Source organism: Accipiter gentilis, chromosome 23 (genome assembly GCF_929443795.1).
Source record: "Accipiter gentilis chromosome 23, bAccGen1.1, whole genome shotgun sequence".
Classification (NCBI taxonomy): domain Eukaryota; kingdom Metazoa; phylum Chordata; class Aves; order Accipitriformes; family Accipitridae; genus Astur; species Astur gentilis.
Genome location: NC_064902.1, coordinates 4,549,576 through 4,565,065, shown reverse-complemented (window position 1 = coordinate 4,565,065; position 15,490 = coordinate 4,549,576). Strand labels below are relative to the sequence as shown.

The 15,490-nt window shown below is 56.4% G+C and overlaps 3 protein-coding genes across 5 annotated transcripts in view; all 3 read right to left on the bottom strand.

The window, feature by feature from the left end:
• LOC126049964 (uncharacterized) overlaps positions 1-4,578 on the bottom strand; it is a 66,887-nt gene extending 62,309 nt beyond the window's left edge. Inside the window, exons 1-2 of the mRNA XM_049827140.1 lie at positions 4,293-4,578; positions 4,123-4,177 (exon numbers count right to left, since the gene is read on the bottom strand). The gene's annotated coding sequence lies outside the window, so the exon portion shown is untranslated. The remainder of the gene's footprint in view (positions 1-4,122; positions 4,178-4,292) is intronic.
• LOC126049965 (coiled-coil domain-containing protein 81-like) overlaps positions 1-15,490 on the bottom strand; it is a 76,839-nt gene that overhangs the window by 2,285 nt on the left and 59,064 nt on the right. For 2 of the 3 annotated variants that reach the window (XM_049827145.1, XM_049827144.1), the window contains exons 2-3: positions 624-683; positions 17-170 (exon numbers count right to left, since the gene is read on the bottom strand). In XM_049827145.1, coding sequence (XP_049683102.1) covers positions 17-137 — 121 coding nt within the window. In that variant the 5' untranslated portion in view covers positions 138-170; positions 624-683. Of the gene's footprint in view, positions 1-16; positions 171-623; positions 686-1,426; positions 1,638-15,490 lie in introns of those variants that run through there. The other variant, XM_049827143.1, reaches the window with a different exon arrangement.
• Positions 8,580-12,066, bottom strand: LOC126049976 (outer dense fiber protein 3-like). Its single transcript, XM_049827156.1, has 6 exons — positions 11,835-12,066; positions 10,842-11,042; positions 10,520-10,621; positions 10,041-10,162; positions 9,472-9,612; positions 8,580-8,666 (listed from the first exon to the last, which is right to left on the bottom strand). Exons 1-6 carry the CDS (start codon positions 12,064-12,066, stop codon positions 8,580-8,582), a joined length of 885 nt encoding a protein of 294 aa, XP_049683113.1.

Below are 15,490 nucleotides of genomic sequence, written 5' to 3'. Positions count from 1 at the left end.
GCCGCTGCTTTCTCACCGGGGATAACCACTGTGGGGAACGCGAGCTCCTGCAGACACAACACATCAAGCTCCAGTCGGAAGACGGGTCTTCGAACCACATACACCTCTTCTTTGCCCTGGAATTGCTCTTGGACCATAGCGAAGGTCCCGAGTCCTGCGACCAGGACACCCTGCCCAGGAAAAAGACAAAAAGGCTGATGAGCGAGTACTTCAGAGATGGGAAAAGTAAAAGCTTAGGAAAAGGCCTGTGTTCTCCATTTGTTTTCTTGCCCTCCTCAAAATATTCGCTAACATCCCTTGGCTAGAGAAGATCCCAGGCAATTCCAGCACAGGGAGGGAATACCCCTGGGACTGATTCCCAGGGATTATCCTTGGCGTGGCACCAGCATAATTGCCTGCCTCTCTGCTCGGCCTCTCCGCTCTGACCACAGCGAAGGGTGAAGCCCTATCGTGTGCTGAATTCTTTCTCAGACTAGATCTGGACTTGGTTTCTCTCCCGGTTGACCAAGAAGCAGCTCTGGGCACACGGGCTTGTCTCAGTGTGCCGCCACGATGCTCAGGGAGGGCTCGCTTCCCGGGGTGCAGGCCCTCTGGGGCAAAGGGGGACCAAGACGCCAGCCTACCTTGTCCTGCTTCAGCTGTCCCAGGATGTACGCAGACACAGCATCCCAAATAGCCACAACCTCTGGAAAGCAAAGGAAAGAGGTGTCGGGCTCCGGGCCAGCCAGCTCACAGCCTCTCGGCAAGCTCCTCGCCCAGGGGTTGACAGATGCCAGCGTCCGCAAACAGCCCAGACAAACGCGGCCACGGCTGCGGAGCTGGGCTGTGCCCCAATTTCCGACTGCTAGCCGTACTCTGCTCCCGGGGCAGGGCTGGGGTACAAATGGGGATGTGGGAAGGGCTCAGGACAGGGGCTGTGGCCATCTAACCCCCAGAAAGCCTTGGCACCCCAGAGCCCAGGACGTGATCTGCCAGCATGGTGGCACAAGGGGGTCCCACGGGGAGGACGAGAGGTTCTCCCAAAGGAGACTTTGTTCAAGGGAAAGGGCTGATTTACAGCACAGGCATTTCCAGCCAGCTCGCGAGAGCCCTGTGGGAGCTGTAGCTGTCCCCCCCAGCCCCCGGGACGCAGAAGCCCTCTTCATCCCAGAGCCAGAACCCCACGAGGGGCCAGCTTCCAGGGAAAGCTGGCCCTGGATGGCCCCCCTCGCAAGGGGACGGAGCCATTCCCAGGGGAGCCTCAGGGCTCCGGACAGCACCAGGACCTGGTTGCCACGTCGTCCCCCGAGTCCAGTGGGACCCCCAGGCAGGGCTCTCGCAGCAGCCCCCAGCCCTGTCCAGTCACCCCCACAGCCCGGCAGCTGCAGCTTTTTCCAGAGGCCAGCCCCCGTGCAACCCCTCAGAATGGAATTCCCAAACCCCTTACCCTTGGTGGAGAGATGCAGGAGCGTGGGGAACAAGCTGCTGAGCTCCAAGCTGATGGCCACGGTGCAGCAGCCCTCCATCGCGCCTGCCGCTTGTCCTCCGCTCAGGAAAAGGGATGCTCTTCGCAGCTCCGTGCCCAAAACTCCTCTCCGACGTGCCCCTGCTACTCTGCCGGTCACAACGGGTCCCCCCAGCGCAGCCCCGCTGCCTCCCGATCCCGCTTCTGGCTGTGGAGCAGTTCTGAAGCGCAGCAGTGGGGAGCCCCTGAGCAGTGCCCAGCAGCGCCCAAGCCTCGCCGGGAAGTGCCGGCAGCGCTGGGGAGACCTCCCTGGGATGCGGGGCATCCCTCTGTGACATCAGCCCGCATCATTTGAAGGTGCATTATGACGCCAGCAGGGAGCCGGCACAGCTGGGGAGAGAGAAGATGGATTTCCCTTCTTGTCCTGGGAAGCAGTCATCCCCGTCCTCTCCGAGTTGCTCCGGCAGAGCTTGCCGCTACCTGTGCTGGGAATCGTTGGGATGAATAGCCTGGCTTAGCACTAGAAGCTAAAGGAGTTGAAGCCTCAGGCCGCGAGAGCTGAGCGAGAGTCAACTTTTTGATAAAGCTAATGCTGCTAACCCAGAACTAGCTGAAACTGGCAGATGGGAGCAGAATGAAGACGACCAAGGAAACGATTCCAAGAGAATGACATAACTTCAGAAGAATGCCAGCCCAGTGTGGAATAATTGCTGGAGGTGACTTATTGATATGTCCCCCCGCCTCTCTTAAGGGAAGGTGAGCCTCCACGGTGGAATACAGTGGATACGCACGGAATCTGTTCCATAATAATTCCCTAAGCAACATAACCTGCAACCTTAGATGTCAGCAACACGAGGGGAGCTTGGTGTGCTGACTCTGAGAAACAACACAGAGGGCGGAGCAGAGCGGAGACACCGTGGCCAGGCTCTGCAAAATCACCGCAGGGATGGGGAACTGGAACCACAGGAACAAGAATGGAAGGTTCCTGCATTGAATCCACTACAGCAAGGAGGCGAAACAATGGGGTTCTGTCAACGCTGTTGTCTTACTTCTGATTTGTAAGTGCCCAGCTCTGGAGTACTGACATGGAACTTTGCTCATTATAATAGCAAAACACACCTCTGTAGCAAAAGCTACCCGCCTCTAAGGTGCCACCACCCTTCACTGAGCATGTGCTCTGAATTTTCTCTAGCATAGGCCATTAAAAGTAAAGCGAGGAGATTTTACACCAATCATAACAAAGGTATGTATGACTAGAGTCACTCAAGCTCCACCTAAAAAGAAGAAAATAGTATAAAAGGGCTTAGAGAGGAGGAATGCTGGGGAAGATACCATCGTAGACAAGTCGGGAGGACATCGCTGACTTCTGGCATCAGTCAAGGGGCTGAACGTCTCTTCCCCACCCCCACCCCCAATGAGATGCCTACTGGGTGAGATTCGGACCCTCAGTTATACCGAGTGCTTCCCCAGGAAACTCAGAAATCTCTGTAGAGTTTTTCCATAATTTAGTGTGCTTGTAGTCGACTGCCTTATTATCTGCACGTGCTTTGCAGACAGTGTACGTATCACCGGCAATCCAAAAGAACCTGTACTCCTGTTGCTTTAATAAACTGTACTATTCATTAAAATCTAGCCGTGATAGCTCGTTGAACGTGACTAAACTGAAAGGACAGTGCACTATTAGTGCATCTGTAATCGTGACAGTTTAATAAATCGAAAGTGACTGGACTTAGAGTGCTGAATTGTGCACCACTCAGAATCTAAGCCTGGCCGCCCCCAGCCCCTCTGATATCTGAGGACAAGCTGGAATGCACGGGGGTTTATTTTCTGCCAAACTTTGTTACGCTTTAATGCAACAGTCCCTTTGTCACCATCACTGTGTCACAGTCACCATGTCTCCTTGTCACCATCACCAGCACTGTGTCACCATCTCTGGCACCATCGCTGTGTCACCGTCACCATGTCACCATTACAGTCACTGTGTAACCATCACTGTGTCACTGTCACCATCACCATCGCTGTGTCACTGTCACCATGTCACCATCGCAATATCACCGACCCCACCATGCGGTACTGGGCCCTCTGGGAATGGGGACACCATCAGTGTCAGTGTGTCACCATCACCACCTCACAGTACCCATCCTGCTGATGGATGGCGGCACCGTCACCGTGCCACTGTCACCGTGTCACTGTCACCATCACCACCCCACGGTACTCGCCCTGCTGCCATATGGTGCCACCCACTGCCCTCCCAGTGCCCCCAGTGCCCCTCCGGTACTCCCCCAGTGCTCCCAGTGACCCCCATCCCCCCCTCAATCTCAACACCCCTGACCCCCTGTGACCCCCGTTGACCCCCCCGTCCACTGCCACGCAAGTGCTGGAGCGGCAGTTTGCAGAACAGTGGCGGGGGGGTTGCGGCGCTGCCAGTTTGAGTAAGGCTGGGGGCTGGTGAAGGGCTCTTACGGGCAGGACGTGGCCTGGGGGGTGTCCCTGCTGCAAGGCGGGGGGGTGGGGGGGGCATGGGGACAGGGATGGGACGGGGAGACCTGGGGGAGCCCTACGGCAAGGCAGGATTTGACAGTCCTCTCTCCAGCACTGAGGCAGGCATTGGGAAAGCATGGTGCTTGCCCCTGCATCAGTACCTTCATCTCACTCAGAGGTGGGGATACAGCACTGACCTTCCAGCACCAGGAATTGTCAGGTAGGCGGAATGATCCCCCCGTCCATCCAGCGCTGCAAAAAAGAACGCCTGCTTTCTAACACTCCAAAATTGAGCCTTAGAGAGTTTCTGAAGCGCCGACTTAACGGTAACAGTCTCAGTTAATCCCAGGAGCCACAGGCCCTGTACCTGCTGCCATCGCCTCCTCTCCATCAACTGTTTTCCAGCCTCTTCCACCTCACCCCAGCTCAGATGCTCAGGGCTGACGGGGGGCTGGCGACCCTCGGGGCAGCCGCAGGAACCGCTCCGGCCTTGGTTGTGGGGTTGTCCCTGGGGCTGGGCGCTCGGGCCCAGGGCTGGCGACCACGGAAGGGCCCGTGGGCCGTGAGGAATCCAGGTCCCCCCCAGCCCCGTCCACGCTGGGAGATACCTGCCCCTGCCCCTGGTGCTGGTCCTGGCCTTATCCTTATCCCTATCCCTATCCCTATCCCTATCCGTATCCCTATCCCCCTCCTCGCCCCGGCTGCCCCCACCCCACCTCTCCTCCATTTCTCCTCAGGCTGCTCAGCCTCCCGCCCCCTCTATCTGTGACTGACAGCCAGCCTCCGGCTCCGCTGATTGGCTCAGCCGTGGCCAATGGCGCAGCTGTTGCCAGGCCGGCAGGGGCAGATGAGGCCTCTCCTCACAGAGCTGCCCCCTGCCGCTGGCGAGGGTGGACGGATGGATCCACGGAGGGATGTCCGTGACTTTTTCTCGGAATGCTGTCCCGGAGCCCAGCCAGAACTAAGGCCGTGCCTTCCCCACCCCGCTCTTCCCCCGCCTTGTTAGGTCTCCTTGTTGCCACCAGCTGGTTCCCAAGGCTGGGCCCGGTCCGCTCTCCTGCAAGCCAGGGCTGTGGCCTTGGCTTTTCGCCCTGCTCCCTCCCCTCAGCATCCTCAGCTCCACCACCTCAGGGTCACTGCAGCCAAGGCTGCTGCCGACTTTCAAATCCCCAACCAGTTCCTCCTTGTTCACCAGCACCAGGTCCAGCTCAGCACCTCTCCTTCTGGGTTCCTCCCCCTCCTTCTGGGGTTCCTCCTCTCCTTCTGGCTTACTCCATCTTCTGAGTTCCTCCATATCCTTCCGTGTTCCTCTATCACCAGCACCAGGTCCAGCAGAGCACCTCTCCTTCTGGGTTCCTCCATCTCCTCTGGGTTCCTCCACCTTCTGGGTTCCTCCCTCTCCTCTGGGTTCCTCATCTCCTTCTGGGTTCCTCCCTCTCCTCTGGGTTCCTCCATCTCCTTCCGTGTTCCTCTATCATCAGCACCAGGTCCAGCAGAGCACCTCTCATGGGTTCTTCCATCTCCTTGTGGGTTCCTCCATCACCAGAACCAGGTCCAGCAGAGCACCTCTCCTTCTGGGTTCCTTCATCTTCTGGGTTCCTCCCTGTCCTTCTGGGTTCCTCCATCACCAGCACCATGTCCAGCAGAGCACCTCTCCTTCTGGGTTCCTCCATCTCCTCTGGGTTCCTCCATCTTCTGGGTTCCTCCCTCTCCTCTGGGTTCCTCATCTCCTTCTGGGTTCCTCCCTCTCCTCTGGGTTCCTCCATCTCCTTCCGTGTTCCTCTATCACCAGCACCAGGTCCAGCAGAGCACCTCTCCTTCTGGCTTCCTCCATCTCCTCTGGGTTCCTCCCTCTCCTTCTGGGTTCCTCCATCACCAGCACCACGTCCAGCAGAGCACCTCTCCTTCTGGGTTCCTCCCTCTCCTTGCTTCCTCCATCACCCGTGCCAGGAACTGCACTCTAGAAGCGTTCTAGATTGCCTAAGCCCTGCTGGACCGTCCTTCCAGCAAGTACCAGGGTGGTTCAGGTCCCCCATGAGGACCAGGGCCTGTGAACGTGAGGCTTCCTTCTTTACTGGTTTGAAGAAGACCTCAGCTACCTCTTTCTCCTGAACAGGAGGTCTCTAGCAGATCCCTGCTAACACAGCAGCCATCTTGGTCTGTCTGCTGACCCTGAACCACAGGCTGGCTCCTGTCCCACCCCAAGCAGGAGGCAAGTACATCTCCTCGCCTTCCCGGCCGGTCCTTCCCAACAAGCTTGCGTCCCTCCACCGCAGCCCTCCCACGGTGCCATCTATCCACCACACCCCCATGGTCCTAGCATGGTCACAGCCCTGTAATCCCACGCAGATTCTGGCCCTGCGAGTGGTTCTCCACGTTGCGTGCGGGAGTGTGCGGGCACCAGCACCAGCTGTGCTGGTTTCCCTGGGAAGGGGGGCGAGAGCCTCCTCCACCGTGCTACCTCTGTGTTGGGATGCGCGGGAGAGGGGCTGCACGTGTTTGTGCTGTGGGGTATGTGTGGACTTTACTCCCTCCTGCCCCTACGAGCCGTTCTGGGATCACGCACGGGGGGTGTGTAACCCCTTTAGACCATCACCAGGCACAGACTAGTCAGTCCAGCCGGGAACAGCCCCAGAGCCCTTTATTTTGTATTTTTAGGTGGATCTGAGAAGCTGAGAAGCCTCCCAGCCCCTTTTTGCTACAGCCACTGCTACAGCCGTGATGCCCATTGACCGCCCCTGTCCACTGCCACACAGGCGCTGGAGCGGCAGTTTGCGGAGCAGTGGAGGGGGGTTGCGGCACTGCCAGTTTGAGTAAGGCTGGTGGCTGGTGCAGGGCTCCTACGGGCAGGATGTGGCCTGGGGCCATGGTGCTTGCCCCTGCATCAGCACCTTCATCTCACTCAGAGCTGGGGACACAGCACTGACCTTCCGGCACCAGGATTTTGTATCAGCCCTTTGGAAGCCCTGCCAAAGCATGTCCCAAATTCCCTGCTGGCAGGAGGCTCTCCTATAGACCCCTGCGGACCGAGCCTTCTCCAGACTTCTTCACCCCTAGGCTGGATGCTCTTCCCGACACCGGAGGACCGGGCCACTCTTCTATGCAGAGGCAGAGCTCCCTGGCACACTTCTACACACAACCATTGGCGCCTCATGCCCTGCCTGTCTCAGCAAAGAAGCACCTCTAAGATGGGAAGACACGCTTCAGGCCTGTTTGCTGCTGTCACTCTCACTCCTCTCGGTATCTACAGACTCCCAAGGGGTGCTTGGGCTCCTCTTTAATTAGGACATAAGCAGAGTCTTTGCCTATGTCTCAGGACGATGGGTGACGCCATCCAGGCCCCAAAATCACCTGCTGCGAGTCCTATACTGCACGGTGGCAACTGGTGGAACTGTCAGTCCCTGCTGTACCACTCAGGGCTGGGCTCACACCGCCAGATCCCACAGCTCCAGCTTTCCCCCTGGCTCCCACTTCCCAGATTGCCTTCATTGCAAGGCTGCCGTGCAGTCTGATGGAGCGAGCGAATATTGCGCGTGCTTTTGAAACCCCCCAGCAGGCAGGATGCCTTGGCATGGGCTGTGTCAAACAGCCATGCTCCTGGGATGCAGCCATCACCTTGGGCTGCAGGTTCCTCTCTTACTGCTCTCCCTGATGATCCACAGCCCAGCTACGAACCTCTCCGCTCGTGTGCTGGTGATAGTTGACTAGTACCTTCACGGCCTGCGTCGCTCTTCCCGGGCCACTTGCTCTCCCCGGACGCCTGCTGCAGCTCTGCCATCCTGCGCAGGCTTCTGTCCTACTTGCCAAGAGGGGACGGAGCCATCGTCGTCTGCTGCCGCATCCTGCGACTCTCCTGCTTGGCTTCTCTCATGGAAGCAGAGCGCTGACTCCTGGCGCCGACGTCCTGTCATCACATGTCATCCTCAGATCCTGCCGGCAGCTGTGCCATGGATCAGCAGGTTCCTGGCCACCGTGGCCAACACCTCCTTGCAGTCAGGCATGGTCTTCTGTGCTCCTGCTGACCTCCACCCCTTCTTCTGCGATTTTTGTCTCCTCCATCCATTTACTCTATCTCCATTGATGATAGAGTTGTCCCCTCACTCTGGCCATTGGCAAGTGGGGCAGCACAGGAGTCTTTCCTGGGCCCTGAGCAAGAACGTGCACTTTTATAAGGTGACCCAGAGGACGCAACTGTCATCACGTCTGTTGGACTCCTTCTCCTCAACTGTTGTCGTTCTGGGGACTCGCCTGTGCTATTCAGCCCACGGCAAGAGGTCACGCCGAGCGGCTGTGTTTCTGGCTGCACCCTGGAGACAAGCCACCCGCGTGCACTGAAATTGGGGTGCCCAGGTGGGCTGTGTCCTCGGGGGCAAGCCTGTGCCTGCGGGACGCTCGGCCGTCGGGTGAGAGTGCGTGGGGAAGGGCCGGACTGCTTTCACGGGGCAGCGTTTAGCTGCGGTCAGGTGAAACGGTGCTGTCAGAGCTCTCTGCCTTGCTTGCGCTGTTGATCTCGCTGCTCTCCCCTCGACCTCATCTTGCAATGTTTGGCTGAGGCATAGACACAAAATGGGGACGGCCCATCGTCCTCACCCTCGCGCACCCCCTCTCTCCACAGCTGAAGGTGAACAGACCAGACCTTTGGGGGTATGTTGTTTTATTGCAGAGATAGTAGAGGAGTTGTGTAGAGGGAATGGCGGAGTCCAAAAGTGGGAGCAGGGGCCTGGGGCTTGATCAGCGTCACCTGGAAGGGGAAAAGCGAGAAGAAAAAAAGGTGACCGTGGTGCCTTGTTCGCAAGAAGACTTTTGTCTTCAGCAAAGGCCGTCTGGCATAACAAGTTGATGGCTGTGCATTTGCCGTTTGCCGTGCATTGCTGTGTGCGTGCCCGGGCACTTTCAGCTAACTCCCCCTGTGCCAGTGGCACGCTTGATGGAAACCTCCTGTGTGATCAGGACATTTCTAAGGGTCTGCTGCTGTTACTGATTGGCATTTCTCCCTTTTTGGAGAGGCATATAAAGGCAAGAGAAAAAAAAAAAGAGTTTAGGGGCACGTAAAATCCATCCCTCGAGCGTTTTCAGAGGGCCGCTCAAAGCAAAGAGCCTGTGTTTGACACAAAATGGAGCAACATGCCCACTCCGTCTGGCAGGGCAAGCTCATGGCTGGAGCATGGCTGCTCCAAGTCCAGAGCCTTTCTAGCTCCAGCCAGACTTTGCTAGACGCCGCTGCCCTCCCAGCTGATCCCCCCTGCGTGAGAAAGGTCTGCCCTTGGCTCCGCTTGTGCCTTCTGCAGCAGGGTGTCCTCCTGAAGAGCTTGTAATGTGTGAGCATGTGTCAGCACTGAGCGCCTGAGCTAGTGCAGAGGCAAAGATGTGTTCTTTGGCCTCACTCTGCTCGGCTTTGGGCCAAGGCAAGGGAGCAGGCCTGCTGTCCTGCGGTTTGTCACTCCAGTAAGGTGGTCTGGAGTTCTGAGAAGCCCCGTTGGAAGGGGCAGATGCTTAAGGGCTGGTTGTTGCAAAGCAGGGGAGGAGATTTGGGCAGGCTGCCTTACCTTTCCCGGGCAGTAGTCTGCCGGTCCTGGCTTCACTGTTTTGCCGCCTCCAATTCCGCTTTTGCTTCCCATCGTGTACACGGGAGCCCTTTTTTTGTAGGTGTCCACTTCCACCTTGGGGAATGCAGCAGGACCTGGCGTCTGTAAGAGAGGCAGGGAGGTTGTTGGGTACAAAAGGCAGCAAACAAGAACAACAAAAGTTGATTCTTGCTGGGTGCCCACGCAGGCTGCGCTAGTTGATCTGGCTGGCCAGAGAAGTGGTGTGAGAGGCACGGAGCGATTGGAACAAGGGCCCCTCCTGTTCCCCTGCAGAGAGGCAGATTTTGCAGGGGAGAGGGAGATTCCCATTACTGCCGATGAGTTTTGCCCCACCAAAACTGTTAGTGTTGGAAAGCGAGGGACTGCGGGTGTTGGCGTTGCTGTTGGCAGTAGGAGAGCCACGGGACCCACGGCTTCTTGGGTTCTGCTGCTGGTGCAGGGAAGTGGGCATGAAGAGAGGCTGCAGCAGGAGTCAGAGCCCTCCGGCCCTGAGGAGAGCAGCTGCGAGACAGCAGAGAAGTGTAGCTCACCTTGGCGAGGTCTTCAGCAAAGCTGTTGTGCTTACTCTTCCCTTTCATGGAGTAGCAGGGGCTGGCGTGGGTGTAGGCTGTGTTGGGTCCCACCAGCCTGGGCAGGGTGTAGGTGCCAGGACCTGGAAGGGGAACGGGAAGAGAGCGTGTGTGAGTCCGGCAGGGAGAGGAGCAGCGCCTGAGTGGGAGAGAAGCAGCCTGCCAAGCCTGCTGCAAGGAGCTTGAAGGATGTCTCGCCCCTCTCCCAACACCTCTGTCTTTTGTCGCACGTGGCGTGTGTCGGCAGCTCCAAGCCCGAGTTGCCGGTTCTTTTGTGGGATGGGAGGAGATGGTGCTCCGGGACATCAAGCAAGCTCGTCAAGAGACCCTTGCGCCCTGCTGTGTAGGCTTTTCGCTAGGCCTGTCAAAAAAGCTGCCCGGCAGGTTTTCTCTGGAGGACAGCGGGCTGCAAGCGTGTGTATTTCCCCGAGTTCCCTTACCTGGAGTTTCACTGGTTTTGAAGGCCTTGTGCCGGAAGGCCATGGACGGCGACGGCACGCATTTGTAGAGGTGTTGGTTGGCCTTGTCGGTGGAGTAGTCACCTAGGGAGAAGCAGAGAAAAGCAGGGAAGCTGGGCTCTCTTCCTCAAGCCAAAGAGGAAAGGTCAGGAGGAGGTGCTCAGCCACGTTTGCCTTCTGCCTGGAAACCTCTGAAGCTCCTTCGGGACGCGAGCTGATGGTTTTGTGCCCTGGTAGCGCAGGGCAAAAAGGCAGGTGTGCTGCTTGTGTCACCTGGAAGAAGTGCTGGAGAAATGGTACTCACTTGGTCCAGGGGTGACCTCGGTCATTATCTTGGGAAGTCTGCCCATGTGCTGTGCCGGAGCCACGTACTTCCCGTTCCTGGTGATGGAGGGCTGGACGTAGTACCGAGGGCCCGGGGAGCAACTGTCTGTGCCGGGAGGTTTGGCCCTTTGGAAAGTGTACGCAGGGGCTTTGGTTTTGGTGGGATTGTGAACCAGGTAACCTAGGAAGAAAAGCCTGTGAAAGGACACCTGCCTGCAACTCCATAGTTAAAGCTAGTTTCTAAGTGGAGTAGCTGAAGTTGCCGGCCACAAGAATTTCCCTTCCTGTGTGGTTTTTGTCCTCCAAGAATGATACCGGCAGGCCAATACAATGGTACAATGACTTCCGGCAAGAACAGTGTAGGCACTGTGCAATTAATCAGAATACCACCAAAATGCAATTATTATGAAGTATTAAATCCCCAAACAGTTGCCACGCTAACTTAAAGCAGATGTAAAGATTGCCTCTATCACGTTTTGCTTTCCCGCAGCCCCAGTGGGAAAGAAATTGAAACCTTCCTGCTACTATGGAGAAGGAGAGGAAGAAAGTGAAGGAGAAGAAGGTGGTGAAGGAGAAGGTGGTGTTGAAGGAGAAGAAGAGAAGATGAAAACGGGGGAGAAGAATAGGAAGAGAAGATGAAGTAGAATAGGAGAAGACGAAGAAGGAGGAGAAGAGAAGAGAAGGAGAAGAAAAAGAAGAGAAGAAGAAAAGGATGAGGTGGGAGCAGGAAGTTCAGAGCAAAGACAGAGAAGAAGCTTCCTCCTGTGCTGCTATGGCCACCTCTGTGCTCAGCAGAGTCCGGCAGCTCTTTTCCCGGCCTTTCCCCGGAGCAGCCTGAGCCTTCCTCTGGCCCACCTGCGTGCTTGCTGCAGCTGAGAGCATGGAGGCTTGGAGCAACGGGGAACGGAGCCGTGGCTGCTTGTCCCCCAGAGGCAGCGGATGTGGTGCACCCCGCTTGCGACGGTGGTTTTACCTGTTGTCCCGGGGATCGAGTACTTGGGTCCCGGGCTGGTGAACTGGGCCATGATGGGGCCGCGTGGGCGATGAGGTCTCCAGGTGCCCACCCAGGCTCCGTCCACGTCGGAGGCAGCTACTGAGCCTATGGCAAGAGCAGGAGAGCTGCCGAGGGGCTTCCCTGGCGGAGGCCCGGCGTGAAACCTCCCCGGGAGGAGCAGCAACGCTTCACCTTTCTCCATCTTGGCCATCGGACTGGGTGCGGATGAGCTTGTTGGCCGCTGCACCTCTCGGTCGCAGAGCACGGCGAGAGTGAGGGCAGGCAGCGATCGCGCAGGAGAGGTTGTGGTCTCGGCTGCCAGGTGGCCTTGGGGAGAGGCCTTGGCTCGTCACGGAGACGCCCAGTGACGTCATAGAGCTCCGGGCGCCTGTCGTATGGGCTGTTGCATCATACGGCTGATGGGGAGCTGGGGACGTCCAGCTGGCAGGGCCAGACCTTGATGAGGTCTGCACGGCAGAAACATGCAACGAGGGAAAAACTGGTGTGATTTCTGTGTTTAATCTGGCAGCCTTGTGTTCTTATACTGTTGGGCTGACCTAATAATAGGAATGTAGCTTTGAACACCTGGAACTTCTTTTTCGTGTCCTATTTTCCAGGCGTCCCTTAATCTACGGTTTTCCTCCTAGGGAGGGTGAGTCGGGCCCGGTGTTAGTCAGCCGAATTTGCTGCTGGCGGCTCTCAGTTAGCGAGGTTTAGGAATACCTCTGTGGTGCCGCTTTGGGGAGTTTCTCCCTGGAAATCGAGGCAAGAGAGCCCTTTCCCAAGGTGCAGAAGAAACTGCGTAGACTTGTGTGTACCTTCTAGGTCATGCAAGTAAAGCGAGATGCCAGCCAGAGATCGGGAGTGTGTTCACATTTCTCCCCGATAAGTCAAATGCCCTATTTTTCATGGGTTTCTCACAGGAATAAGAATCGTGAGCGGGCACAGAAGGGTTTCTGTACTGGGCCTGGCTGGGATACAGGTAATTTTTTTGTCATTGCACCCTGCACGGTGCTGTTTTCGGCGTTGACCACACACCGATGTTTAGCTGCTGCTGAGCAGTGCTTATGCAGAACCAAGGTCTTCTCTGTTTCTCACTCTGCTGCCCCAGGGAGCTGGCTGGGAGGGGACACAGCAGAGACAGCTGCCCCGAGCTGACCGAAGGGGCACCACGGTCCATACCACGTAGTGTCATGCTCAGCAAGAAAACCGGGACTGGGGGAGTCTTTCCAAGGCAGCCACTGCACCAAGATGGCTGGGCATCTGCCTGCTGGTGAAAGGTGGTCTGTGGTTGCTGTCACATCCGTTGGTTTCCTTTTTTATTTCTTCCTAAAGCAGGACGCTACCTTATTTACTTGTAACACTGTTCCTACGTTCCGTGGGATGGGGCTAGAGGTAGGTTACGCAAGCCATCAAGCCACTGTCTGGAAGCACCAGAGCCTTTTGGGTACTGTTTGTCACCATGGTTTGCGTGAGGAGGAAACTAAAACACAGAATAGACGGCGAGAAATTTAACCTGCCATGGTGATAGCTACAGTGAACAAGCACGATTTTGTGCTTTACAAAGCATCATTTTTAAAATTCAACCCTGAGTTTTTTCAAGTGTAAAGCCTTATTTTTATAATGCAAGCCTCAATGTTAGGGCAAAAAGCATAAATTTAAAAGACCAAAGCCTACTTCTGGGGGTGCAAACAGTCATTTTAAGGTCCAGACCCACATATATGGAGTACAAAAACTAATTTATTAGTTCCAAGCTCCATGTTTAAGGTTCAGAGACTCATTTTAAGGGCCCAGAGCATCATTTTTAAGCCCCAAAGTCTGATCTGGAAGGACCACAGCCTCATCTGTAGAGTCTAAATCCAAATTTATACAGTCCAAAGCCTTATTTTTACTTTCCAAACTCTCAGTTTTGCCTTCCAAAGCCTCATTTTAGTTTCCAAAACCTTCACTTTCAGGGTGCAGAGGCTCAGTGTTAGTTTGCATAGTCTCATTTTCAGGGTCCAAAGCCTCTTTTTTAGGATCCAGACAGGCATTTTTAGGGTGCAAGCTGCATCTGGAGTGTCCAAACCCTCATTTGGAGCATCCAAAGCCCACTTTTAGGGCTCAAAGCCTCAGGCTTAGGTCCCAAAAGCTCAGGCTTAGGGTCCAAAGCTTTGATTCAAGGATTGAGAGACTTCAATTGTAGGGTGCCAACCCTCATTTTAAGGTACAAACTCCTCACTTAGGGCTCAAAGCCTCATTTCCTTAATGTCCGAGGCATATAATGAGCATCCAAAGACCCAGTTGTAGGGTCCAAAGCCCCATTTTAGGGCCAAAATCCTTGGGTTTAGGCTTTAGAAACGGCCCTTTGGAAATGCTGACTCATATGGGCCCTAGCAATATGAAAGAGGGGGTCTCAGGATCCCTGGGCCCCCACGGCCTGCGGCTGTCTGAACCTCTGCCAGCTCTGGCTGGGAGACAGGAATCGCCAGGGAGAAGGGGGTACTGGGGGGAGGTACTGGTCCGGCCAACTTGGGAGGGTCCGTACCAGTCCCTGTGCCCTTGTGCTCTCTCTAGTTAGTGCACAACAGGAAGAGGGTGGAAGAAGACCTCTGGCAGAGGCTGCCGTACCTGCGGGACACTCAAGCCACCTTGCCAGAGGTGGCCATCAGGTTCATCGGTGGGCCACAGTCCCCAGGGTTCCTCTTCTGCCAGCCTGGCCCCAGTCCCCACCACCGCATTGGCAGCAAGGTCTTGCCGCATGGCACCCGAGGAACCTGAGCAGGCAGAAGCTGCGGGATATCTGTGACGGCGAGGAGGGGCTGGTGGGGCAGGGGACGGGGCCTGGGCAGGGTGCCATGGTCTGGAGGGGACTCCTGGGGGTCTCTGCAGGCAGTGGGGGGTCATGTCTGCTCTGCTTCCTTCTCTTGCAGCCCTTCTGCCCTTGGCGAAAGACCCTGAACTCTCGGTCAGGACTCTGGCAGCGGAGGCCATCTTCATCCTGATAAGAGAGATGCCAAGATCAGGATGGAGCCTGCAGTCACTGTGCTGCTGGCCCCTGGTGAGCCCTGAAGAAGTGAAATCCTCCTCTGAAAAACAGCTGTATTTTACGAAATTATTTTTTTTAATAAAGCTGGAACAACAAGCCCAGTCCCATGCTGTCCTTCCCATGGAGAACACCCAGAGTGTGCTGAGCAGACAGTGTCATTCCTGGCTTGTGCTGCTGCCTGCAGGACAGCAGACCGGGACCCAGGGTGTCCTTGCGGCAAAGCCCCAGCTGCTCCGCTAGACCACAGAACCCGGAGAGGAGGAGGAGGAGGAGGAGAGAAGCTTTAGCCCAGCCTGCCTCTCCTGAGACATCTCAGGGCACCCGTACTCTGCCAGGTCGGCAAATTGTCGTTTGTCCTGGCATCAAACCCCTCTCTTTTACAGGGGAGGTGTGCTGGTTTGGGCTGGGATAGAGTTAATTTTCTTCACGGTAGCTGGCATGGGGCTATGTTTTGAGTGGGACCAAGGGGTTATACCAGATGTCCCGAGGGGGGACAGCCCAAAACTACATAAACCAAGTGGGGCAGGAGCAAAACTGCCTCCAGTCACCTCGACTGGTAATCTGGCAAAGCTGTGGCTGATAGAAAGCTGACAAACCCTGGAGGCAG